At 42.0% G+C, this 26,071-nt stretch overlaps 1 protein-coding gene across 1 annotated transcript in view; it reads left to right on the forward strand.

Annotated features, from left to right (window-relative positions):
* Positions 1–26,071, forward strand: part of CFAP61 (cilia and flagella associated protein 61) — a 277,336-nt gene that overhangs the window by 157,539 nt on the left and 93,726 nt on the right. Inside the window, exons 18-20 of the mRNA XM_055306706.1 lie at positions 2,927–3,054; positions 18,114–18,212; positions 23,969–24,137. Of these exons, the coding sequence (XP_055162681.1) occupies positions 2,927–3,054; positions 18,114–18,212; positions 23,969–24,137 (396 nt within the window). The remainder of the gene's footprint in view (positions 1–2,926; positions 3,055–18,113; positions 18,213–23,968; positions 24,138–26,071) is intronic.

Consider the following 26,071-nt stretch of genomic DNA (forward strand, 5'->3'; position numbering starts at 1 on the left):
CATTGGCACGTCTCGGGAAATTCTTATAGAGCAGATTGGAGTAACATTTATTGGAAGAACAGATATTTTTTAACCCAAAATGATAGATTCATTATTGTCATTTAGAAAATGTGTTAGGTTAGGGAATTTTCAGTTGGATATAAAAGAAATAAACTATCCTAAACAACCAAGGAAGTGGGGTGGACTGTGTCATTCTCCCCAGCTATTCCTCTTTCCTTGGACTGTGCCCTTGCTGGGTGCCTTTGAGGTTTCTCCCATTATAGACAAGTCTACTTGCCCATGTTATGGGTGGTGGGCTCAGCCACATGATTTGCTTTGGCCAGGCTGAAGAAGTATTGCGTATCCTTACTTTTTGCATTTCTACCATTGCCATAAGAACATTCACCAGCTATCTTTCATCAAAATAAAGGTAAAAGACGTGAGGCCAAGCTGGAGCCAAACCCAGCTGAATCCAGCCTTCAACAATGTGCTTCCAGTTGGCCCAGAGATGCATGACTGAGAACAAATGACAGCTGTTTTAAGCCAATGCCTTTTGTGGCAGTTTGTTATGCAGCACCATTGTGGCAATAGTTAACTGGTATTTATTGTTCATATAACTGAAGTCTCCAAAGGTAACATGGGCTCTAGATAGACTTTGAAAGGAATTCCTATTCCACTTTTTGGTGATTCTCTTGAGGCTTCAACCCAGATGGTTTCCTTCTTGGTCTTATGGTTACTGTACCATTTCAGGCTTTTCATCTATATCCCAATATTAACTAGAAGGCAAGAGATTTCTCTTTTTCAACCATCATATAAGAGTTCTGGGCTTACTCTGGAAAAGAGTATGGAGGTCCCTCAAAAAGTTAAAAATAGAACTACCCTGTCATCCAGGAATTTCCCTACTAGGTATTTAACCAAAGGAAACAAAAATACAAATTTGAAGGGGTACCTACACCCCAATGTCATAGCAGCATTATCAACAATAGCCAAATTCTGGAAAGGGCCCAAATGTCCATTGACTGATGAATGGATAAAGAGGATATGGTGTATGTGTATATATATTCCATATATATATATGGAATATCACTCAGCCATCAAAAAGAATGAAATCTTGCCATTTACCATGACATGGATGGGGCTAGAATATATTATGCTAAGAGAAATAAGTCAATCAGGGAAACATACTGTATGATTTCAGCCATATGTGGAATTTTAGAAACAAAACAGATGAACATATGGGAGGGGGGTGGAAGAGAGGAAGAAACAAGCCATAAGAGACTCTTAAAGTTAGAGAACAAACTGAGGGGTGATGGAAGGGGGTAGGTGGGGGATGGGCTAGATGAGTGACGGGTATTAAGGAGGGCACTTGTTGTGATGAGCACTGGGTGTTATATGTAAGTGAGAATCACCAAATTCTCTTCCAGACACCAACATTGCTCTGTATGTCAACTAGAATTTAAATAAAAATTTGGGGAAAAAAAAAGTCCTGGGCTTCACTCTGATTAGGCCAACACAGGTCATGTGTCTATCCTGGGCCAGTTGTTGAGCAAGGAAGATGGGATTATTCAACTTGGTTTATGTCACTCAGATTCCCCTCTTAAAGATGGAGGTAAGCTCAATCTCTTCCAAAATCCATGGTGTGCCTCATTAAAGGTGGGAACATGCTGAGAGGCATCAGTAGCATTAATTATGGAGAAACTAAAATCCCCAGACATTACAATATTTGGGTCAAGACTGTTTCTACTTCCATATTGCTAGGCTAGATAGAGCTGGAGAGAAGAGGATAAATTTAGCGGATAAATCCTCTAAATTTCACATGTTCCCTTGTAAATGGTAAAGCATGTGGCCATACTCATGCTACCTCAAGCACCAGAAGGTGCTTTACATAGGACTTTGCCATTAGCCCACTGGATTCCCAAACTCCTTGTAACGCAGGTTTTAAGAAAAATGGAAAATAGATTTGGTCTATTGGAATTTGAAGATCTCTGACGTGTGGGATGAATTAATGCTAATGTAATGAGAATTTAACAGAGTAGGGTACATTGGTGTGGATATCATTTCACTGCCTTCTGGCCTCCGTTTCTGAAAAGTCAGCTGCAGTTCTTGCAGACACAGAGTAAGCAACAAATAAAAATGTGTGTTGAATCAGTGAATTAAAGACAGAACCATGGTCTTCTGACACAATCTAACATTCTTTCAAGGATACCCCACCATTGCTTTGTAAAACCTTGTACATTTACTGCTTCCACTGAATCCTCTGAAGGGAGTGAATCAAACAAATCAACTCAGGCAAGTTTTTCAACCATGGACATTAAAATGATCACCAGTTACTTTCTCTGCTTTTAAGAGTCCTCCCTGACCTCAGATCATGTGCAAGGTTAAGTAACCCTTTTCATTCAATATGTTTTTGTCATTCAACTAAGGTTGGTTTTTCTGTGAATATTACTGAACACCTATGCACAAGGCACTATGTTAAGTAGTGTGAGGGATGCAGAATGGAAAGAGTTAATACTTGCCTTAAATTACCCAACAATTGCAATCTAATTGTTCAAGTTTTCAAGGTAATCTTGGACAGAAGAACCTTTCATGAAACTCCAGATCTCAAGGAGCAACTTGTCTGTCTTCTTGTGGGATGATTTTTATCTTATTGTTTCTAATCATGAAGTCCCTCAGTTCTATAGGAAACATCTATTAGCAATAAGGCAAAAATGATGTAAACCAAGAGTTTTGGTGTGAACCAGACCAAGTATTAGGTATATTCTCATATTTTACCCTAATGTCTTAAAAATGCCTTTCCATTAATGTTACCATGGCTGTACATGGGCACTGTTCAGTCTGATTTCCTGGGATAATGTCCTGGTTAAATAACTCTACTTAATTCAGTCTGGGAGCCTAGACTCAGTTACATTTCCCTCAAGTCTCTTTCTCTTTGTATCTTTTCTTCCAGTTAAGTTATGCCTTGAACCATACAAACAGAAAACTGACATTGGAAGCTAAAATAACTGTCAATGCCAAGATTGTTGTGGTTGGTGCATCCAGTGTTGGAATTTCCTTCCTAGAGACATTGGTATTTTGGTGAGTTTGTTCTACTTTATTTATTTCTTTGTTTTTAAAGGGACCCTTCTCGCTCATTTACACCTGAGATGGCTTTTTAAAAAAAAATTTTTAAAGATTTTATTTATTCATTTATGACAGGCAGAGAGAGAGAGAGAGAGAGAGAGGAGAGAGGCAGAGACACAGGCAGAGGGAGAAGCAGGCTCCACGCAAAGAGCCCAGTGTGGGACTTGATCCCTGGACTCTGGGATCATACCCTGAGCTGAAAGCAGATGCTCAACTGCTGAGCCACCCAGGTGTCCCCCCGCCTTTTTTTATAAAGATTTTAATGAGATGACTTTTTGAAAGAAAAGACCTGAGCTTTTTTTGTTACCCCACACACCTTGTCTAGGTGGATTAATGAATCAGTGAAATATTCTAGACCAAGGGTTTGCAAACTCTAGACTCTGGGTCAAATGTGGCTTTCTACCTGCATTTGTAAATAAAGCTTTATTGGAACACAGTTACAGTCATTTATTTCTATGTTGCCTCTGTTTTCTTGATAAAATGTCAGATTCAAGAGGGTGTGACGGAGGCTATTTAGCCTGTAGTGCCTAAAATATGTACACTCTGAGCCTTTCCAGAAGTTTGTCAACCCCAATCTATTTAGTGTTTTCCTTATTAGCTGAATCAGAAGAATCCCCTAGAGCATTTGTTAAAGATGTAGGTTCCCAGCCCTAGCACCAGACATACAGAATCAGAAACTCTGCGGACAGCTCTGAGAATCTGTATTTTAGCAGATGCTCCATATAATCAGGCAGGTTTGGGAACCACTTTTGACATTTCATATCACAAATAGGCTTTCAGAAATGGCAGAGGGGCCAGGACCTTTCTTCCAACTCCTGCATTTTGGGTGCCAGAGAACAGAGGGAAACCCCACTGGGAAGACTGAGATCTGTGCATCTTCAGCGCTGCTCTGTTACCCCTCACAGCACTAAACAGGTTTCCTTTCAGAGCCCATTTTCCTGATAGGGGATTCCCGAGGGTTCTCAGCTTCCCCTGTGCAGATCTCCATCTGCTCACTGAATTCAGCCCCTCCCTGACAAGGAAGAGCCCTGAGTTATTGTTCAAGAACTTGGGTTCATGGCTTGGTATCACCGCCACCTCATGCTGAACCCTAGATATGTCACCTCACTTCTTTCAGGCTTGGTTTCCTTGTTTATTGTTATTATTTTTTAAGTCTCAAGGATGTCTTAGAAGACCCTGGCTTAAGAGACTGACCCACAGACTCCTGAATCAAGAGTCCAGTTTTTCCTAAATCTTTTTCTAAGGATCATATGAGAAATTTTAGCTCCTGTTCAAAATTTTAGGTGTAAAGAGATAAGTGGAAGATGGGAAAAAGCAGGAAAAAGCATCCCTTCCTGCACCAACTCCGCTAGAAGCCAGCAAAGTTACCATCCCAAGCCATGAGGCCTTGTGAGGGGTTAGACAAGGAAAGGGATGGAGGAAATGACCCCTAACAGGTGTTTGTCCCTGGTTGATAAGGAGACAAGCTAATCCTGAAGGGTTACTTTGCTAATTTGACATCACATTAACCAGATAGATTTTTTTTTTCACTTTCCAGCCAATTTGTTCAATTATCTAGAACATACCCCTTGTTAATCAGAAATAAGTTTCATGTCATTACTGAAATTAGCAACAAAGCTCACATACTTTAAATATTATGGTCAGTCTATAGCAATCTTTGACCACAAAGAAGAAATAATGAGAAGCATACGGGAATCATATCCGTTTTCAAGTATACACCACACTACAGTTAGAGGCCTCTCCTCTTTCTCAGGGGTCTCTTCTCTAAGACTCCAAACAGCAAGTCATGTCTGAATGATGAATTATTGGTATGGCCTTGTGAAATAAGAGTAGTCAAGAAGTTGTTAGAAACAGGTCTGAAATCTTCATTCAGTATGTAGGTACCTACATAGTCATTATGTCTTTTGTAAATCATTACATTAAGATATATACTTAGAATTTTCTTTTTGTGGAATCAACTTAGATTTAATAAACACAAGTATAAATGTAGATATAAGTTCTTGGTTGATTAAATTCCTCAATCAGACCTTTTTAAAGCATTTCAAAGCACTCCTAGGTCTCTGTCATCATTATAGAGATTACAGACACTAAAAATAAACCAGTATCAGTTTACGGATCTTGAACCTTTCACAGAGGAAATAGTTTTTCTCATTATTTTCCCTAATTATTTTAAATTAGCAATCACCATAGTAACCTACTGCATATTTTACTTTACCAGCTTGACTGCCATTTGAACTAGATATTATAAATGATTTGACCCGAAATGAAATGGAAATGATCCCCAATCATTGGTCCCCAGCGAGGATTAAAACCACATTTTGGAGGCAAGATTTAGAGAAATTGCCCTCCTGATGTTTCTGCACTGCACTATCGACTCAGCTGGGGCACTGTAGTTCATGGAAAGCCCATTTGAGGCCCAGTACAGCAACTTCTTTTTTCCAGAAAATCTCATAATCCTGTCATCTGGTGACAGAACAGACAACTCTTTATCTTCATATTATATACATGCAAAAAAATTACAAAGCATTTGTCCTCTTCAAAGGACACTAAAAGCAGTCCTTGTATAAATTCTCTTCCCTTGTCATGTCCTTTCCTCAAGTGCTAAGGTGCTGCTGGGGGAGCTGAAGGGATTTGCCCTAAGTCATCAACTAATACAGTAGGACAAAGCTCCACATGATGGGGGGATGTGAGGGTGATGTTTAGATTTTTTTTTTTCTTTTAGTACAACATTCTATCTGGTCCTTAGCTGTTACCCATCCAGTTGCATCTGCAAAGACACACCTTCCTGTCTTTGGTTGTCAGACCTGTGGGTCACCCTGCATCTTCTCCTTCCTAGGGCAAGGTCTCCTGGGCCCTGTAGTTCCCAGTGACGTATGACAGCTGTTTTCCTAGGGACACATACCAGCATCCCTTGGGGTGCTCCTGTCCTCCCAGTCCTATTCGGTCCTCCAGTGCTGGCCAAAAGAGCAGCAGGCCTGCTCTCAGAGCGTCTTGCAATCTCCATCAACTCTCCTAAGGCTGCTGACTGGCTGATGGAGGTGCAGGGTAATGCAGGGTCAGGGTGAGGCTCAGATAATCTGTCCCCCACCACCCAGGCCATGAACATTTGTCTTTAGAGAGTGCTATGTCCAAGAAACTCTGAGAAGAGCAGAGGAGGGAATATGTTCAGGCCCCATACCCCCACCCTATGGCCAGTAGGGGCTCTGGCCACATGTGTCTCCTAGCCTTTCCCCATTACCTTTCCTGCCAGGGCATGGGCCCCCATGGTGATTACCAGAAGCTGAGCAGGGAACTAATAGCAGGTGTGGGGTCAGGGCCAGGGGAGCTTTCTTGGGGTAGGGTGTGAAGAGGAGGAAACCCCTGCTCATCCTATGGTGCAGAGGGCAGTGAATCGGAGGGGAAAACAGCCCTTAAGACATCACATTAACCGGATAAATATTTTTGTGTGTCATCTAGGTTCTTCAGCATCCCAAGACATTTACATCATGGACCTGAGCTATTTTTAAATTATGGTTCTCATGATTGATAGGTTGGGTTCATTCAGCTCACCCAGTTCTGTGGGACTGAAAGATCTTGTCTTGGACAATATAAATATCCTTCTCATGTATAAATGTATAATGTATAAATACATTATCCTTCTCAGTACTTCTAGTGGTAAGACTTGTCTATAATTCCAATCGTGGGAAAAAGCAGAAAGAACCTGGCATCAGCCATCAGTCCCCCTCTGCTGCCAACCCATACTGTGACCTGTCCCTCTCACTGTGCTGAGAGGGTCATGGCAGGGACCCCATGATCCTGCCAGCTTCAAGGTACTGTCACCCTAGGAACTCCACCAATTGCATCTGAGGCCTAGAGGGAACTTCCTCTTCTGGGATCCATAGCCAGATCTGGAGGTGAGCATTGATCATCTGTCAAGGAAATACTGTTTCCCAAAGAACAGCTTTGCAATGAAATCTGAAAGCTCTTTTCAGAAAGCAGGAGGCCCTTTCCCACAAAACTTTGGGAAGTCATATTTTCACCAGCCACTCCACCGACCAAGTCCAGCTCTGCTGAACTCCCCAAATGTCATGCTTTGAATACTTCAGGCTTTCCACTAAAGTACTCCAAAATCATTTTTTAAAGAAAAATAGAGAAATGCTATGGCAAGAGAAGGGGCAGATTTCTGCTCAGGTCATGATCTCAGGGTCATGAAATCGAGCCATGCTTTGGGCTCTGTGCTGGGTGTGAAGCCTGCTTATGATCTTCTCTCTCCTCTCCCTTTGCCCCTCCCCTACTCACAATGCTCTCTCTAAAAAAAAAAAAAAAAAAAAAAAAAAAAAAAAAGAACAGAACAGAAAAAGAAAAGAAAAGAAAAAAAGAAAAGCAGGAGCCAAGTCTGTGAACTCATCTTAGTGTTTTGCATCCTTTTTCCTCCCAGTATGAGCTGTGAAGCCCCAGCAGTACCCCCAGCACTGGGGAGCTCGCCAGCAATGCAGAGCCTCAGGCCCTGCCCCACACAGTGTCCCAGGTGGTTCCCTCCTCCCTGAGCCCCAAGAACTATACAGGACAGCTTCTTTGCTTCCTCTTGGGCATTGACTTACTGATCTAAAACAGTTACGGGTTTATTCTGTTGCAGCTTGTATGTCTCTCTGCTTCTGTGCGTTGTGTTATTTACTCCTAATTATGGAGCAGTGCCTTTTAATCCATTATTTTAAAATCCTTCCTAATTAAATTTTGAGGTAAGGAATCTCTTGAGGGGCCTGCGGTGGCATCCTGGGGTGACGGTGATTGAAAGCAGCCCTGGGTGGCGTCCTGATGACCCTTCGCGTGCCCAGAGAAACACAGACTTGGATTCACAGAAAGCACAGGCAAGCGCCAAGGCCAGGGTTCACCTTTTCTTCCACTCCCACCACAGGCAGGCGGAGAGTTTTCTCAACAATACCAACTAAATAGTCTCACCAAGGGATGAAATCTCTGGTTTTCTACCTAAACATTAACCCCTCATCTGGTTAGGTGTGTTTGGGGGCCTGAGAATAGCTCAGACCGAGGAGGGCACATTCGTCAACCCGCCAAGGTGGCCGGATGATTAGAAGTCCCGTGATGGGGCCACATATCCGGCGCAGCTGTGGGTCTGGCAGCCTCCAGCCCAGTGCTGGCAGCTTAATTAGACTTTTTATCTCTCCATTTGTCTGAGGACATCTGAAACCTTCAGCGTGACCCGTCACTAATTAGGTGACTAATTAAATAGTTAGTGCTTACTTGCTGATCTCAGAGCTAAACCCCAGTGAACAGGTTGGGGATCGTCATTGTTCCCTCCTGTTGGTCTCAGCCCCACGAATGGAGAGACATGTGCTCTCCTCGACTGTCCTTTTGATACCAGGGCACACGTGGTGGCCAGGCCTGTGGTGCACAAGGTGCTGCCTCCGCTTTGCCTGGGCAGCAGGCAGAGCTTAACGCGGGCAGGTCGCTCTTGCCTATTGTTATGTTGGCCTCATAGTGGGCCTGTCGGGGGTGGGGCCCACACAGAGGCCTGTCTGCTGGCAGGGGTGGGCGGTGGGGATGGCGAAGGGGGACAGCTCTGTGTCAGGCTCAGAGGTCCAGCCTTCCCAGGCAGAAGGACCTGGCATTCTGCCACCAGAAAATAATGACTGAGACGCCCTGATGTTGCTGATCACAATTGTGTTTCCTAATCTGATTCCAAGATTTAAGTGTGACTAATGTTAAATGAAAAAAATCTTCACTTACTGAAATGACCCATTCCTGCTCATCTCAGGATAACTTCTCTCCTACTACCCACTTTAGAGATCCCAGAAGAAAAGAAAAGCAAGACTCTTTGAGCAATATTAGACCTTTCTTGGGACAAGTTTACTGTCATTTTTTGTGTGGGTTTTTTGTATGTGTGATTCTTTGGGGATAAGTAGGGAATGTGTTCTTCAAGATCAAAGTACAAACCACATATGCAAACTGAGTCACAGACTCACCCACTCTCCACCCTCTGCTATCAGATCATTTTCAAATGATGATGTCGGCACCTGTCGTGGGTTGCCTTCCTTCAAAAGCTGAAAACGAAGAACTTGGGTGCAAGCAGTTTATTTGGGAGTGATCCCAGGAAATTCCCCGAGACTGCAGGGTGTGGGGTGGGAAAGAAAAGTAAAAACAAAAAAACAAAAACAAAAAGCATTGGTCAGGAGGTTGCTGTGGGCAACTGAGACTTAACCCCATTCTAGGCCCTGGAAGGGGCACGAGAGAGTGGCCCCTCTTCACCCGAGGGAAGTACTGCTGTATTTACCCACCAGTTACCGTCCTTCTGGTGGCATGGTCACCTTGGCTGTTTATCCAGCCTGTCCCTCTATCTCCCCTGGTCAGAGGATGCCCCCAGGCAGAGAGGAGCAGGAAGGCTTTGGGGTGGGAGAGCCTTTTGCAGGTGATGTGGGTTAGGCTCTTCAGTTTGTTCTTTCTTAATATTCCATTGTTTTTTAGCAAAGCATGTGGGCAGATATGGAGGCAGAGAAAAAGTGAGGCTAGATGAAAAGGCTGTGGTGAGAGGATTTCATGGCCACCTCTTTTCCCAGGCATTCTTGTAGCTCTGAAGAGGACCCAGTTCAGCTTTACCAGAAACCTTTGCTGGAAAAAAAGACAGCCTGGGGGGGAGGGGGGACCACCATCTTGGCAAATACTTTCTTTTTACTTTGGGGCAGAGGTAAAGTTAGAGCAATAGTTTTCAAATTGTGGTCTGTGGAACAGTGCATCTGCATCACTGGGCACCTGCTGGAGATGCGGATACTCAGGTGCCACCCTGTGAGCATTGAATCAGAAATGGGTGGGTGAAGGAGGTAGGGATCTGTGTTTTCACAACCCTCAGAGGTGGGGGTAATGTATCCAAGAATCACTAAGTTAGGGTGTGGTGGAGAGAGTCAGTGTTCTGTCATGACTGATGGGGCCTAGGAAAATCCTCCAACATCTGTGAACCTTACTATCCTCACCTGTACGATGGGGAGAGAACCCAGAATCTCTCCTCCTCACTGGCACGAGGGTTAAATGAGGTAATACATACAAAGCATGTGGAAAAGCCTCGTCCTGAAAACATATTAGACTGACATCACCCCACTAATTAAATCTGCAATATCGAGTTCCCCTATGGCTGCCTCACATTGTCTCTCATAGGAGGGAAGAGACTGGGGAGGTAGAGCCTTAATATGGAAGATGCTTTCTTCTCTGAGGATTAGGGATGGATCACAGGTGTTTCCTGCCTGTGTATGTGTCTGCTCCTTGCAAGAGTTCCCAGTCTGGCAAAGACCTCCTCTTGAAGTTCAGTTAAAATGGCCACCACCTGTGGTTTAACATCAGGAAGGCCAAAAAAACCGACCAACACTGTATTGTCACTACTTTGCAAAGCTGCTTAACTATGAAGAAAACTGGAGTTGTGCCTAGCTCATTTAACTGTCTACCCAGACTGGGATAGATAAATCCCTAAGGCACCCAAGACTCATGGTCACACGGGCTACATCTCTGGCTCCCACTAACCTTCACTGCTTTATGGGCTGCCAATGGATGTTTCTTAGGCCCGTTCGTGATACTTGGATGCTTTGCAAACCTTAATCTGGATCTATTTTGGGTCCTCTATTTTGCCACTGACCTTAAGTTTATCATGTAAGTCTTGGAGGTCTCTGAGTGCACCCTCCACCCCAAATCCAGGAGTTGTACTACATTAAAAAAAAAACAAGGCTGAGACAAAAATTTCAGTCTTTACTCATATGTCTTAGATATTTAATGGGATCATGTATTTCCTTCATTGAAACTTATATTAAACTCTACCCACTTTTCTTAAGCACCCAAAAACTCCTGGGAGCCTCTCATTTTTCTCGGCCTAGAACACAGGTTCTCAAAATGGACCACCAGCATGGAACCATCCCACCATCATTTGGGAACTTGTTAAAAATAGAAATTCTCAGGTCCCACCCCAGACCTACTGTATCAGAAACCTGAAGAGTGAGGCCTAGAGATCTCTGTTTAACCAAGTCCTCCAGGGAATTACTTGGACTGCCATGGCACTAGTTGATACTATCTATCTCCATCCTACTGTCCCCACCTTTCTCATATTCGGCCTCACTCCCCAAAGACAAAGGATACCATACATTCTAAGTCACACTCCCCTGACCCTGCCTCAGCTCTGAATCCACTAGTCACTTTTTTGCTTCCCTATATCAACCCTCAGTTGAATTCTGTGGACCCAGTACAAGCAAATAGAAGTAGCTACAAGCACTCTGAGGGATTAAGGAGGTGTCATACTGGTACTTCTCTTACACCATTTGATGTTAGGTAGAAATCTGGAGGAGAAGCCTGGAAATCTGGGAATGGTCCTTGTGTAGAGGTGCTAGGTAGCCATAGCCATCCCCTTTGGAGAACTGGAGCACTTGGAGCCGCTGTGTGAGACCTAGATCAGGCAAGGTCAGCTACTGGGCACGTGGCCTCTGGAGACCATGTTAATCTCTACCTGGAGTTCCCTGAAGATGATTTCTTTCAAAAGGATAACCAGAATTTTCCCAATATACCAGCATAGTAAGGCACTTGGGTTTAAAAAAAAAAAAAAGCTCTGTTTTGAGAACTTGTGATGGAGAAAAATGTTGTGATCAGGTTCCTAGACATGAGGTTAATGTTGAGTAACTTTTTCTATAAGCAACAAATTATGAAAATTCCAGACTCAACTAGTGGGCATGGAGGTAGGGGGGGAGTTGGAGGTGGTAGTTATAAAGAGGGTTTTCTGGGCCCTTATTGCTGTGGCTATAATATCCAGGGTGGCATGGGTCCCAGGAATATGTATTTTTAAGACTCCCCACATAATTCAGACATGCACCTGGGTATTGTAACCATTTTTGTAGACATTTCCTCAAAATTGGCAATCTTATCTATAAGGAAACCTACTTCCCCTTGTAATTGCCCTTTGTAATTTTTTTGAGCTTTTATGAGCTTGTTTTCCAAACCACATGTTCTAATTCTCAACAAATCCTAAACTTCTAGGTCATATCATTACTTCAGAGCTTACCAGGCATAATTATTAACTTATTATTAAAAATGACATAGCTGAAGTCATTACCCCATATCATTGTATTTACATGCTAAATTGGACCTAGGAGAAAGCATTTCATACACTTCATGCATAAACTATTACCATCAAGAATAAAGGTCCAAGAGGATATATGACAAGCATGAGGAAACCTGCCCATATGGTGTATGTAACCACCAGCATTTGCCCCAAACATAAAACCCATCCTCATCCCCACCCCCACACTTCCAGAAGTGATCTCACTCACTTTTGAATCCCCACAATGCTTCATTCCAGTCTTAGGAGTGATTGATCAGCATCTTATATTTCACCATCTCTTGTGTACAGAGGCTTTCCAGCTGCTATTTTCTGACTTCTGTCTTGGGATTACATCTTGTATGTGCCCCATGTATATAAAAAATATATTCAAAGTATAAATGTAGAACATTTTTACTTCATATATATAATCATTTCCCATAAATTATAAAGCAAAATTCAATTTCATTTGTTCTGCCCGGACTTCCAAATTTTATTCTTATTCATTCAATGACCATTTCAAATATTTCAAATATTACATTCATTTTCATTTTTTCAGTAAGGATTTATGGTTTACTTTTATGCAGAGATGCACAAGCTATTCATCTGAGATCCTCTAGTCCCCAGACCTTCTCCCTAGTCCCTTACCTGGGACCACCCATTTCCCCTTATGGGTCCCTGGAGAATCTCCAGAGCACCTATATTACTCCAGGCAGGCACCCAGACCTTATTGCTGGGTTCAATGTTGATTCTAGATCCGTTGTCCTAGGACACAAGCCTGGACTCAGGCAGGTATAAGACTTGCTCCTTGGTCCTTTTCTCTGGGCCCCATGCTGGTTCCTACTGGGGCTTCCATGAACAGGGGAGCCATGAAAGATGGCACCTAAGAGAAGAGAGAAAAAGCGTTAGGGAGATAACTTTAAACTTCTTCCTCACCCTATAAACACTACTCACTTTTAGCAGGGCTCAGAATCCTTGACCCCACCCTCTTTGGGTCTCTCTTTCTTTGGTCTCCCCCTGGAGGTCGGAGTGTGCCATTACAGACTGCTAGGTGTGGCCATGGATGCAGCTGGGTTTTTACCAACACAACAAAAATGAAGTAGCCAAGGACATTGTCAAAAAAAATCTCTTTTGTGATCTAAACAAAATGATGTTGCTGAATAAAGTTAAAACATTTTTCAGGAAAAAACTGGTAGATTCTCTTAAAAACTTACCATAAATATTTTGACTTGTTCTGCCGTATACTTTTCTCTGGGTATTGGAAGTTCACATAACTCCCAACTTTTAAGTTCCATCTATAGCATTTCATCATTAATTTTGTGACATTGGTGATATCATTAAGACTGAAATAGATTGGAGTCATTCTTTGACCACTTAAATAAGCAGTTAGGTTAAATACCTGTCTTGAGCTAGGATTTACTCTAATTTGGCAAATATTTTTGTCATTGTTTTGAACAATTCAGAAAACAAAGATTTTAGTAAATTAAATGGTAACATTTAGATTGATGTGGGATATTTTCTCTCTACATTATTTATTCAAATAAAAGCATTAATGAAAGCAGTTAATTAAATCATTGGCTTTGGTTGCCCTTGCTATGCCAAAAGAAAAAAAATGCCAAGAAAAAAATTAAAATTAAAATAATAAACATTCACTTGGCAGGCTGACAGCTTTCTATTGCCCAGAAGGGTAAGCAACATGAAAAGTTTTATGTTTCTTTTATCATGTTCACAATAAATTGGCAATGTGACCCTCTTTATTTGAAGGATAAGGATGTTTAGACCTAATTTTGTAGCTGTCCTCCTGAAGCATGGAATGAAACGCAATACCTTTTACTTATTTCCCTAGATACTCTAATCCCTCCCTGCTTTACAAGTATCTTTGAGCTGTTCTTCCCCTTGTATCCACAGCAACATAAAATCCCCACTGGAATTATCTGCTGCAAAAATGCAGGTGCACTTGTTTAATGTTTCATTGGCTTGAGCACTTAACTTGAACTTTTTTCTTTTTTTCCACGACACCATGACCTTTGATTTTGGAGCAGAGGGTTCACAATAATGTTAGATATTGTTTATGTACATGAAGCCAACACCATTAGATCTGAGAACCATGTTTTTTCTGTGGTCCTGCTGTTCCTGCCATTTTGTTGACGTCGTACCCAAATCCAAGACGTACCCTGTGACTCACTGTTCTATTTGCAGGAACTTTTAAAATATTCATTGGTCATCGCATTAAAAGCCTTAAACATTTGGTCTTCATATTTCATCTTCGGAAGAGCCAAACCTACTAAAATTGTACATTACAAACTTTATTATTTTGGAACAATATTCTTAGATAGTTATAAACTTAAGAAACTAAATATTTGGATATTTCTGAATCAGATTAAAAATGAACTAAAAAAATACAAGGTTGGAGGAAAACATGGACACATTCATATAAAGGCATGAAAGAGTCACGAAAGGGAATTTTGACTGGTTAGCAAGATGGTTAATGAGGTAAGGTTAGGCCCTGGTATGAAGGCCTTACATACTATGCTCATGAATTTGGATTTGATGTTTTAAATTATTTTAATTAAAATTGTAATTTATTGCAAACGTTAGATGTAGCAGGCGATATTCTAAACATTTTTACAGATACTATCATGTAATCCTCACAGCACCCCTGTAAGGCATCAGGTTCTTTTATTCCATTTTACAGACTAGGAAACTGAGCTGCAGAGAGGTTAAGTAAGTTGCCACTTTCCCAAGGTCAAGAAGCTAGAAAGTCCTGCAGCCTGGGGTCCAACTGAGGCAATCTGACTCTTGGGCCCATGGTCTTAGCCACTCTGCTTTGCTGCTATCAAAATGGTGAGCAAACAGGGAAACTTAAAACCAGGGATGATTGAGATTTGATTTAATTTGAAAAGAGGTTTCCAATGACTATGTGGAAGATGGGCAGAAGAGAGAGAGACTTGTGCCAGAGAAACTCACCTGCGACTATTTTGGTAGGCAAGAAGGTGAGCTAAGGCTATGTGTCCTGGGAATGTCGGTGTGGCACATTCAAGACATGTGGACCAGGTAAAAGTGATGACATGGTGACCAAATGTGGGAAGTGAGAAAGAGGGTAGTAGTCTGAAGTTGGCTCTCAGATTTCTAACTAGAGACGTGGTTAGTTGGTCATGCCTTTCATGGAGATAAAGCAGCAATGGAATAGGGCTCCAAAGACCTTTGTGTAGACACATAAGGAGTTTGGGATGCCTGTGAAGCAGACCCGTTAGGACCTGTAGGCATTTGGAAATTGGGTGTCAAGTTCAGAGGGAAGTTATAGTGCAAATATGCGAGAGGAAGTCATGGCAGTAGAGAGCACGGCCCGGGTTACTGGCACAAAGACTGGGGAGCTTGTGAACCGGGAAAGATGGGCAAAGGAGGAAGAACTGGTACAAAAAGCAACCATAGAAGAGAACCTTAGGAGAATGTTGTCCCAGACCATAGGTTCTATGGCTGCAGCTTTTAGCCAGGGTCTCCTTCATGGCTTCATGTAGATATTACTGGAGGTAACAAGAAGGGAAACGGGGTGTGGATGCCTGGTGGCTAGTCTCTGTCTTCTTTTTGATGTGGGAGACATACTCACTTGAGAATGAGGAAAGGAGATTAGAGGGAGAACAAGAAAATTTAAAGTAAAAAAAAAAAAAGAAAGAAAATTTAAATTCATGGCCTTGAAGACTGGATAAAGGGCCAGAGCAGCCAAAGTGAAGAATGCAAAAGGAATTTGGCTAAGGCTGAAGAAAAGAAATGGGAAGCTGGTCCCCTTATAGATAAAAATCCAGAAAATGTACTGTACTCAAAATCTTTTGAAGTCTTTAATTGCACAATTGCATAATTCAGGACATTACAGTGTGGCAATTTGGCAATTTAGAAGTCATTTGATCCATGTTGTTAGATCATTCAAATTATTCAGTGCCAAAGGGATTGTTTTTGTAGTAAAAGATATAGCTGGATAATTACTAAGCCGCCTGTTCACATAGAGCTATAAAAACAGCCAGTATATAATGGTATTATTAGTACAACATAAACCACATTTCCATCACACAGGCACCAAAGCCAAAATAAATTTTAACTTCATGTGAGTATAAGCATGTATTATTATTTGCATTTTCCGTTAAATGGAACTAGATTAACGACCTGTCATTAGTATGCATTTGCAGACCAACAGCCCTAAGTAGCTGGGGTTAATTGTGACCTTTATGTTATTTGAACACATTCAAAAAATTTTATTCTGATTATTAGAGGATAAGATGTGCTTGGTTTTCTTAGTATCAAATAAGAATATTCATTCTTAAATGACATCCATCCTTCGAGACTTTAGAGCACAACCTTTCATAATATTTAGCTATTTTTAAATGTCAGGTGCAGTTGAGTATTACATTGCTGGCCTGTGCTGTTACCAAAAGTCTCCTGCTTTTAGTGCCACTTATCAGATTGTCAGTAAATTGATAGCATTTCCACATTTGGAAAATTTCCAATTTCCTCATGGAAAAGCAGGGCAGGTGTTCTCGAACCTGGTAAAGGTTTCTTTTGTGGCATCTGGTTGGTTTAAGGGGAGGTGTGAACTAAGAAGAGATTTTAGAAAGAAATATCTTTCTCACCATCCTATGAAAAGATCAACTCACCCACAAAATTTTGCTGACTTTAGCTGGAGGGAAAATTTGCAGCAGTAGTATTTTAATATGTAAGGGGAAACACGGAGCAAGTCTTGAGCACACCAGTTTTCCAGCAGCCTCTGCTTTCGTGCTCCGGGTGTGCCACCCAACATCACTCACAGGACTCAGAGGACACTGCTGGGGGTTGGAAGACATGTAGCTCTCACTTCTGGTCCTGCTGCCCATGAGCTCTGGGACCATGAACAACTTACCTGGTGTTTCGTTGATTTTCCTCTGTATGAAATGCACATAATAGCAACCTGCCCCCTGACCCTGGCACAAACTGCCTTGAAGATTAATCTCTATGATAATGCCTATGAACATGCTTTGGGCCCTGGAAAGTCTGATGCAAATATAAAGCAGTTTTGCTTCTAAAAGCAACCTTCTAGAATTTTCTCCTAGGTGATACTCTGATTTGAGTAATTTATATATATATATATATATATATATATATATATATATATAGAGAGAGAGAGAGAGAGAGAGAGAGAGAGATTAGATATATTTGAAAATAATATATATTTTTGTAGTAAGTGCAAGTGTACCATATAATATATACATACATATATATACACACATATGTATCAGATATGTATGAAAATAATAAAATTAATGTTGACTGATGGGGATTAGATGATTTTTGGATCCTTGTCAACAGTTTGGTGTCTACAAGGCCATAGAGACAGAGGTTAGGTGAGTGGACACTGGAGCCAGATAGCCTGGTTCATGCCCTGCCTCCAGACTCCCCTGCTGTATAGTCTTGGGCAGATCACTTTGCCTCAGTTCCACATAATAAATAGGGATATTTTTACTGACCTAGTGGTACTGCTGCTTCAAGGACCCAATGAGGGACGCACAAAGCACTTGATGGTAAGCACTCAGAAAGTGTTAGCCTTAGTGGTTGTGATCCCAAGCAGCTTCTTAGGAGTAGTCTGAAATTCAAACTCTGCATTAATTTACATTCAGTTTTTCTCCTTTCTCCTGATGTTGGGTTGTATTGTGTTTTACTCTGAGAAGCAACTTTTTAAAAAAATGAAATAGTGCCTGGCATAACAGTCTGTTGTAGCTTCTGAAAGTTTCTGCAGTTAGCTGCTCCAGGGCCATCCTCCTTCTTTCCCTGAAGTGGTCGGTTCGGTTGGAAGGTTTGTGCAAAAAGAGTTGCTGAAAAGAAAAGTTCAACAATTGGATGACACGTGAAATAAGGTTGAATGGAATTATAATGAACTTTCACTAAGTTGAGCTTTACCTCCCTTTTCATGTGTTCTCTTCTCTCTCCTTAGCCCTCACCTGAAGTTTAGTAATCTCACCCTGATTTCAACCCATGGACTCCCTGGAAAAAACCTTCTGGGCACAGAACAAAGGAAGTTTTTAGCGAGCGAGTAAGAATTCCATTGCTTTTTCTTTCTGGGGCCCAAATGTCCTCATTTATGTGCATTTTATGCTAAATACAGTTGACTCTTGAAAAATACAGGAGTTATAGGGGCGCTGACCCCCATGCAGTCCAAAATCTGCATGTAACTTTTCACTCCCAAAGTCTTAGTCAGTAATATCCTGTTGACCAGAAGCCTTACCGATAACATAAACAATCGATTAATATTATTTTGTATGTTACATGTAATATATACTGTATTCTTAAAGTAAGTTAGAGAAAAAAAGTTAAGAAAATCACAAGGAAGAGAAATAATAATAATACTGTACTGTATTTATGGAGAAAAAAATCCATGTATAAGTGGGTGCAGTTCACACCTGTGTTATTCAGGGGTCAGCTGTAGCACATTTCAGACTGGAAAAAGAAGGGTGGCAGGCTTTTCTGTAGTTCAAACTCACTTAGAACATACGAGCACAAACCTGCTAATGAGGGAATGGAGAGTTGGGCTGCCATTTTTTATTCATGGGCTCATGTCTGCCTTCTTCTAAACAACTGGGATGGAGCCTACTGACACAGCTACCTCCTGCGCTTGGCTTCTGAGTGACATTACAGTGCAGGGAAGCTTGGTGACTATATTTGCATTAGACCAGGTGACTCCCTGAAGGTTCAGAGTTGGGAGATAAAGATGGGCACTTCACTGGGGTGTGGGTTTCACACCCCTCCCCCGCCCTTTGTCATGTGGGGCTGATCACCTTCTTGCTGGTCTGGGCAAGCTTCATTGTTTGCATCCCAGTAGAATCACTATTTGTCAACATTTGTTCTAGAAAATGCCATTTCATTATCACACAGCTTGCATTAATTTTCATTTCCTGTAGCAAAGCATGGGCATATTAGGCTCCCTGCCTCTAGAAACAATGTCCCAATTTTTCCAAGGGGGGAGAAGGAAATTGTTCCCTCTTAGGGTGTTCATTTTAGAATCCAGGATGAAGAGATCTTCAAACAGTGAGAAAAATGGCAGCTTCCTTGCCAGCAGAACCTTTGTCAGCTCACGTTGACCTAATACTTTTATCAGACTATGAACTTTTATTTGTCTTGAAGGACATCATCAGGACAGTTAAAAAGTTATGGGTTTTGAGCCAGATGGATGCGGATTCAGATGGATGCCCCTAATCCAAAGGGGATTGCATATCTCTGAGCTTTGGATTTTTTGACTGTGGAAAGTGTATGATAAGCCAACCTTGCTAGAGTATTTATTTATTTATTTATTTATTTATTTATTTATTTATTTATGGTTAATATTGTTGTGACAGCAAGTTCTGACAAAGGGTAAAGGATCAACACGTATATGTCTCCTTCCATCACTGCCTGTCTTCCAAATTATAGGATTCCCAGGAAATGTTGGTCTTATTGATTAACATCTCATGAGAACAATCTAGTCAGCTTGACAAAGGTTTCTGTCAGTCCCCATGCTAGGTATGCTACTGGAGAGAACAGCTAGCAAATGACTTTCTGCTGGTGTGAATTTGCATGAGATCTGTGTGTGGCTAGGTTGAGAGTCACCTGGTGGCCCTACTTCAGTCCTTGCCCCTCACATTCTCAATACAATAGCCAGAGCAATGCCACGTAATGTAAATCAGATCATGTCAATTACTGAACGGCCTCAAACTGCACTGTCCAGTATGGTGGCTACTAGTTACATGGAGCTATTTTAATTTAACCACAGTAAAGTTAAATGAAATTAAAAATTTGGCTCCTCAATTAGGTTAGCCATATTTCAAGTGCTCAGACAGCTACATTTGTCCAGGAGCTGCCATATCAGACAGCACAGCAACACAACATTTCCATCCTCACAGGAGCTTCTAGAATGCTCCAACCTAAAATCCATCCCTGTCTACTTACTTCTTTGACTTTGTCTTTTACCATTGTTACCCTGGTTCTCTCCACTCTAGCCATCATAGCCTCCATGATGTTCCTGAAACACAGCGGGCAGGTCTCCCCCTTGGAGTCTTTGCTTTAATGTTGACTTTCCACACTCCCACACCCTCCAGTTCTCCTTCCTCTGATCTGTTTTTTTTTTTTCTTGCTACAGAAATTTTTCTAAATATTACAAAATTTGCCCTTTAAAATTATGTTTATTCTTTATATTCTGCATACTGTAAACTCTTTAAGGGCAGGGTTGTTTGTTTGTTTTTGTCTTGTTCATCAGCATGTCCCCAGTATCTGGGGCAGTGTGTGACACATAGCAGGTGCTCGATAAATAATGTCAAAGAGATGAAAGTTGCATCCAAAAGTATCTGCAAAAGTCCTCTCAATCAGAACATAGACAAGGACTGAATAACACACCCAGATGCCTCTGGGTGGGTGACCGCGTGTTATCATAATTCTTAAAAACCACAAAATGAAATATAAACAGGATGTTGCCTTTCAAATGGTCCTCCTATTCCATCAAGGAAATTATCTCTGTTCATGGAGTTTAAAAATAACTAATTCATTGACATCCATAAATTTAACAATATAAATTCCTCATTCTAAATACAAATTTTGAACTTTGCCTTAACCAGTGTTTTGATTATTGTTGTTACTAATTTTTGAACAAGCATTTTTTATCTTCCCCTTGCTCCCCCACCAACCTGAGTCCAGCATCTTATAGAGGTGCTAATGACATGCCGGGATACAGCAGAAAGGAAGGCAGTGGGAGCAGAGGAGAAACAGGAAGCAGGAGAAATCGACTAATTGGACATTCAACCCTGAATAACGAATGTTAGTTGTGATGCTCCTTCTTTGGAGTGTCACAATAAATCCTTTATGAAAACCTCTAAGGTTCTTTCCAGTTCTGAAGGGTTCTGGTTTCATGAAGTGCATGTCTCTACCCTGCTTGTAATCGCTACCATGGAGTTTACTTGTCATTTTGCACCTAGAGTCTTGGCCTAAATCTTCTTACCCTTGGGTGTGGGGGCAGGCTGGCCACTCTGTTTATAAGTCTCCTTCCAGAAATTTCCCTGTCCTGCATTTCTGCTTTTTTCTCCGCCTTATTACCTGTCTCCAGAATGTTCTATGAAGACAAACTTTCACATTATTTTTGAGTCAGGGTCAAGCTCACTTGAGAAGCATGAAGTTTTATTGATGTTCCTTCTTTGGTTCTTTGTCTCTCTTCCAGAGAATTTAAGTGGGGATATTTCTCTTGTCATCAAGCCATGAGATAGCCCCTGCCATGTTAGAATTCCAATGCTCATTAACTCTGCTTAAGAAATAATTCTGGAAAAATATCATCAACAGTCTCCAATGTCTAATTTCTTTTTAAAAAAATTTTAAAAGATTTTATTTATTTATTCATGAAAACACAGAGAGAGGCAGAGACACAGGCAGAGGGAGAAGCAGGCTCTTTGTAGGGAGCCCGATGTGGAACTCGATTCCAGGACCCCAAGATCACGCCCTGAGCCGAAGGCAGATGTTCAACCATTGAGCCACCCAGGCGTCCCTCCAGTGTCTAATTTCACCTACCTGATGGGTAAATTAAAGAAGACCCAGAATGGACAGTGACCACTTACACGGTGATACTTTAAACTGACAGATGGGGATCCCTGGGTGGCGCAGCAGTTTGGCGCCTGCCTTTGGCCCAGGGCGCGATACTGGAGACCCGGGATCAAATCCCACATCAGGCTCCTGGTGCATGGAGCCTGCTTCTCCCTCTGCCTGTGTCTCTGCCTCTCTCTCTCTCTCTCTCTCTCTGTGACTATCATAAATAAATTAAAAAAAATAATAAACTGACAGATGTCATTCAAATATAGTAACAGACGTAATGCACTTGGTAACAAGAGAAATAGTGCTTCCGAAGGTTCCTAGAAAACCACTGTTCCTAGTGCCAGTTCCACTGGATGGAGCTTCAGGTTTTAACTCTGCAATATGCATTCTGACATTGTCAGCATGACTGTCCTGCTGTCATTAAAAATAAAACTGTCTTTGCCTTCCCCAAATTTCCCCTGAGAACTTTTATCTTTGAGCAAACCCTCATAAGACTAATCCCTGTACACTAACTATATTTAATTTTGCCTCACCTTGGATGACTGACAGTACCATTCCTATTATGAAGAGACCATGTAGCAAATAAGGACAGTCCTTTGTGGGCCTCTCATGAATGTGTGAAATCGGCAAAGTTTCCTGTTTTCCTGTCGAGCTACAAAAATGGTTTTTCGAAAGAGAATTTCATCCTGCTATTATATTCTGGTGACAGGCCAGTCCCTGATTTTCTTTTCTTATAAAAAAGAAATGTTCTTGCTTTTAAGTGTTGTTTCGTGAAGAGATATAAAGCCCAGAGCCCCCTTTACAGGCCCTTATAACGGGGTCTAATGTGCATCCATTACAAGAATTCTTTTTGTGTGGTGAGAGCAGGCTCGTGTGGATCAAAAAGAAAAAATGTCCTCCCATTACCACTTCATATTCCTCTTTCCCTCCAAGGAGCATAAACAGGATTATGCATCATTAATATTATTTAGAATAATACCCTTCACATATGCATCCCACTTGACAAAACAGCATCTTTACATTTTCATGTTGTACGATGAATCGATGTACAATGTATGATGATCAAGGCATGTGAGGAGGGCAGTTACCTCATGTTGAGAGGTCAAGAAACTGAAGTATTTAAAGGGCACGCAGTCCCCAGGTTGCAGTCTCATTGGTGACAAATCAGGGACACAGACCATGGCATAGCAAAGCCTAGATTTAAATTTAGATTTAAGTGTTGAGGTGCCCGAGTGGTTCAGTCAGCTAAGCATCTAATTCAGGTCAGGATCTCAGGGTCCTTAGATTGAGCCCCATGTTAGGCTCCATGCTCAGAGTGAAGTCTGCTTGAGAGTCTCTCTCCCTCTCTCTCTGCCCCTCCCTCTCTCACTTTCTCTCCCAAATAAATAAATTTAAAAAAAATAAGCACATATTGTTCTGTCACCCTATACTCTGGGTCTTCAGAACAGGATCAAAAAGAGTCATGTACATGAGATCAGACCTTTCAGAAAATTCTAGAACCCACCCTCATAAAACTCTCCAAACCCAATGCCACCAAAACCCCACTTTTCTCACATTAGAAAGCTCAAACTCAAATGGAACCCAGAGAAGAAAACCTGAACGCCCTGGATGCACTGTTTGCAGAAATACCAGTTAGACATAAATCACCTTTGCCCCACAGAGTGAATCCCAAAAGTCTCTAGGGACTACCCTCGCTGCAAACGTAATTCCCTAATTCTAAAAATGTATAGGTGTTTTGGCCTGAATCCATATGCTAATTCTAAGAATGAGTCATTTTTTGAAAGAACACTAGCAAATATGAAGGGTTCTCAATATTCAGGACCTTGACCCCTGCCTTTGGGAACCCTCAGCAATGTCACTTTCTTCTTCCTTATTCCATTTAAGTCTGTGGTTCACATGACAATTTGGCAGTTAAAGTAAGTATACCCCCACCATGAAATAGAAGCAGAAGAAAGAGTATATATATTAATGATTTCAGAGACACAGATGCATTGCGAGCATGTGCCCTCCCTGTGTAGACCGGCCTATGCCAGGTGCAGCGATTTAGCTTTAATGGGACGATGTCAATCTGTGACTACGTGTCTCATAACGAAAAATACCCCAGAATCTAGCCGAGGTCCTGGTAAACTCACAGCAAGAGCACAGACTTGGCCCACTAGGGGACTTGCACTAGCTCACCAGATGTCTAATTAATGCCCACTGTCAGCTGCTCAAATGTCACTGATGGAGCTTTTCTCTCTGCAGCCACTGTTTTAATGATAAAGATTATGCCTCGATGTCACTGTGCTCCTGGGTCAATGTGGTGGTTGGTAGAATGACTGCCATAGACCGAGCAGCCAAGCACGTGGTGGTCTCCAAAGAGGAAATTGTGCTCTATGATCACCTCATCCTCTGCACCGGGCAGCAGTACCAGGTGAGGCCACACACAAAATCTCAGTGATTAATAGTTAATGTGTTTACTGGGGCACATGTTATAGGGGGTGAGCGCAAGCCTTCCCACCGGGACAGCTGCCACTCTATTCATAAAAGCACCCACAAGGCCTGCACACATGACCAGAATTATGTCCAAAACCTTTCCTGGAAATCCATTCCAAGAAAAACATTCTGCTCAAGGGTAAAAATCACAGCAAGTTGGAGAAATGTCATTCTTTAAGCTGTTGTCCAAAAGTCTAACACTTACTGCTCAGCAGAGCAGAATCCAGACACAACCCGGCATGCATTTGTGGTAAATTAATTTATGCCTCAAGAGGCTAACATTTGGCGGTGGTGACGGGCTCATGCAAAAGTATTTCAAACATGTGCACCTTCTGTCAACCCTTATTTTATTTTGTCTCTCAGTTATAAAACTAGGAAATGTGACTGATTGATTACCCAGTGACCATGCTTTCCCTTTGTATTAAATTCTAAAACCACATTAGAGGAAAGCATTGTGGAAACAACAGAAGCTGTCCAATGTCTTAGGGAAGCGACTTTTAATATTTGTACTTTGCAACACACATTAGTATTTCATGTGGTTCACAAAAATAGGGCATTTCTTTAATTAAAGGAGATATACTGGGACACCTGAGTGGCTCAGTCAGTGAAGCACCTGCCTTCAGCTCGGGTCATGATCCTGGGGTCCTGGGACTGAGCCCCGCACCGGACTCCCTGCTTGGTGGCAGCCTGCTTCCCCCTTGTACTCTCTTGCATGTTCTCTCTCCCTCAAATAAATAAAATCTTTTTTTTTTTAAAGAGATTTATTCTGTAACTCAAAGATAGGGTCTTTTAATTACATGGTTTTCCAGGAGCCTGGATAGGCCTTCCTATAGGGGTTTGTTTCTGACAAGCATGGAGTAATCCACCCCACCCCAGGCACTGCCATGTTTTATCTGGTACTGTCTTAGGCCATTTTGTGAATGGTCATGGATTTAACAAGGGGAAATGTGGGCAGGTTTTCCTTACAGAGCCCAGCCAGGAGGAGGCAGCAGGTGGTAGCGGTGGGGGCAGACAGCTTAGCAACTCCCAGCATCACTTACTTAATGTTGTGAGCCTTGGCTACACATTGACACTTGAGATACACCCATGCCTAGGTCCCACCTGCCAGAGGCCCTGTTTTAATTACTCTGGGATGGAGCCCAGTGATCAGCATTTTAAAAACTCCCAGATGATTCTAAGTTAAGGCTAAGAACCAGGACGTGAATTTATTCGACCTAGAATCTCTCATCCTTAGAGTAGTACTTCTCAAGCCTTAACGTGCACACACAGCCCCTGTGCATCTTATTAAAAGCAGGTTCTGAGCAAGGGATGGAGGCGGCTCATATACTGTGGCTTTTACAAGCTTCCATGTGGGGCCAGCACTGCTACTGAGCGGGCCACACTGAGTATGGCCCAGCCTCTGAGTGATCGCTTCTGGTTCTCCTCCACCTCTTCCTCCTCCTCCTACTATTGCCACCGCCTCTAGTGTTGCTACTAAAGAAATACAGTTTTCATAGTGTAGAAAAGGATTTCTTTTTCTGGTTAAAGGATAAACACAAACTGGAGGAATATCTTCTTTGGATAGTTAAGTATTCCTCTTTTTAAACATTAAAATGAAAAAAAAAAACATTAAAATGAAAGAAAACACTGTGCATCCCCTAAGTTTGCCCCCCCCCACCTGCTCCACTGAATTGCCCTCCTCCCCACCTGCCCCATTGAATTCCAGCTGCGGCCTGGGACCGTGGACTTTGGAAAATGTGAGTGGAAGACCCAGCCAGCTGTCCAGAGCCTCGGGCATCTGCCCATGTGTGTCCAGCTGCCCCTGCAGCTTTAGTTTGTGGCACGTTAAGCTCTTGCCCTTTTTACAACGGGAAAAATGAAATGAAGAAGTGA

This window comes from Nyctereutes procyonoides, unplaced genomic scaffold (genome assembly GCF_905146905.1).
Source record: "Nyctereutes procyonoides isolate TBG_1078 unplaced genomic scaffold, NYPRO_anot_genome, whole genome shotgun sequence".
Taxonomy (NCBI): Eukaryota; Metazoa; Chordata; class Mammalia; order Carnivora; family Canidae; genus Nyctereutes; species Nyctereutes procyonoides.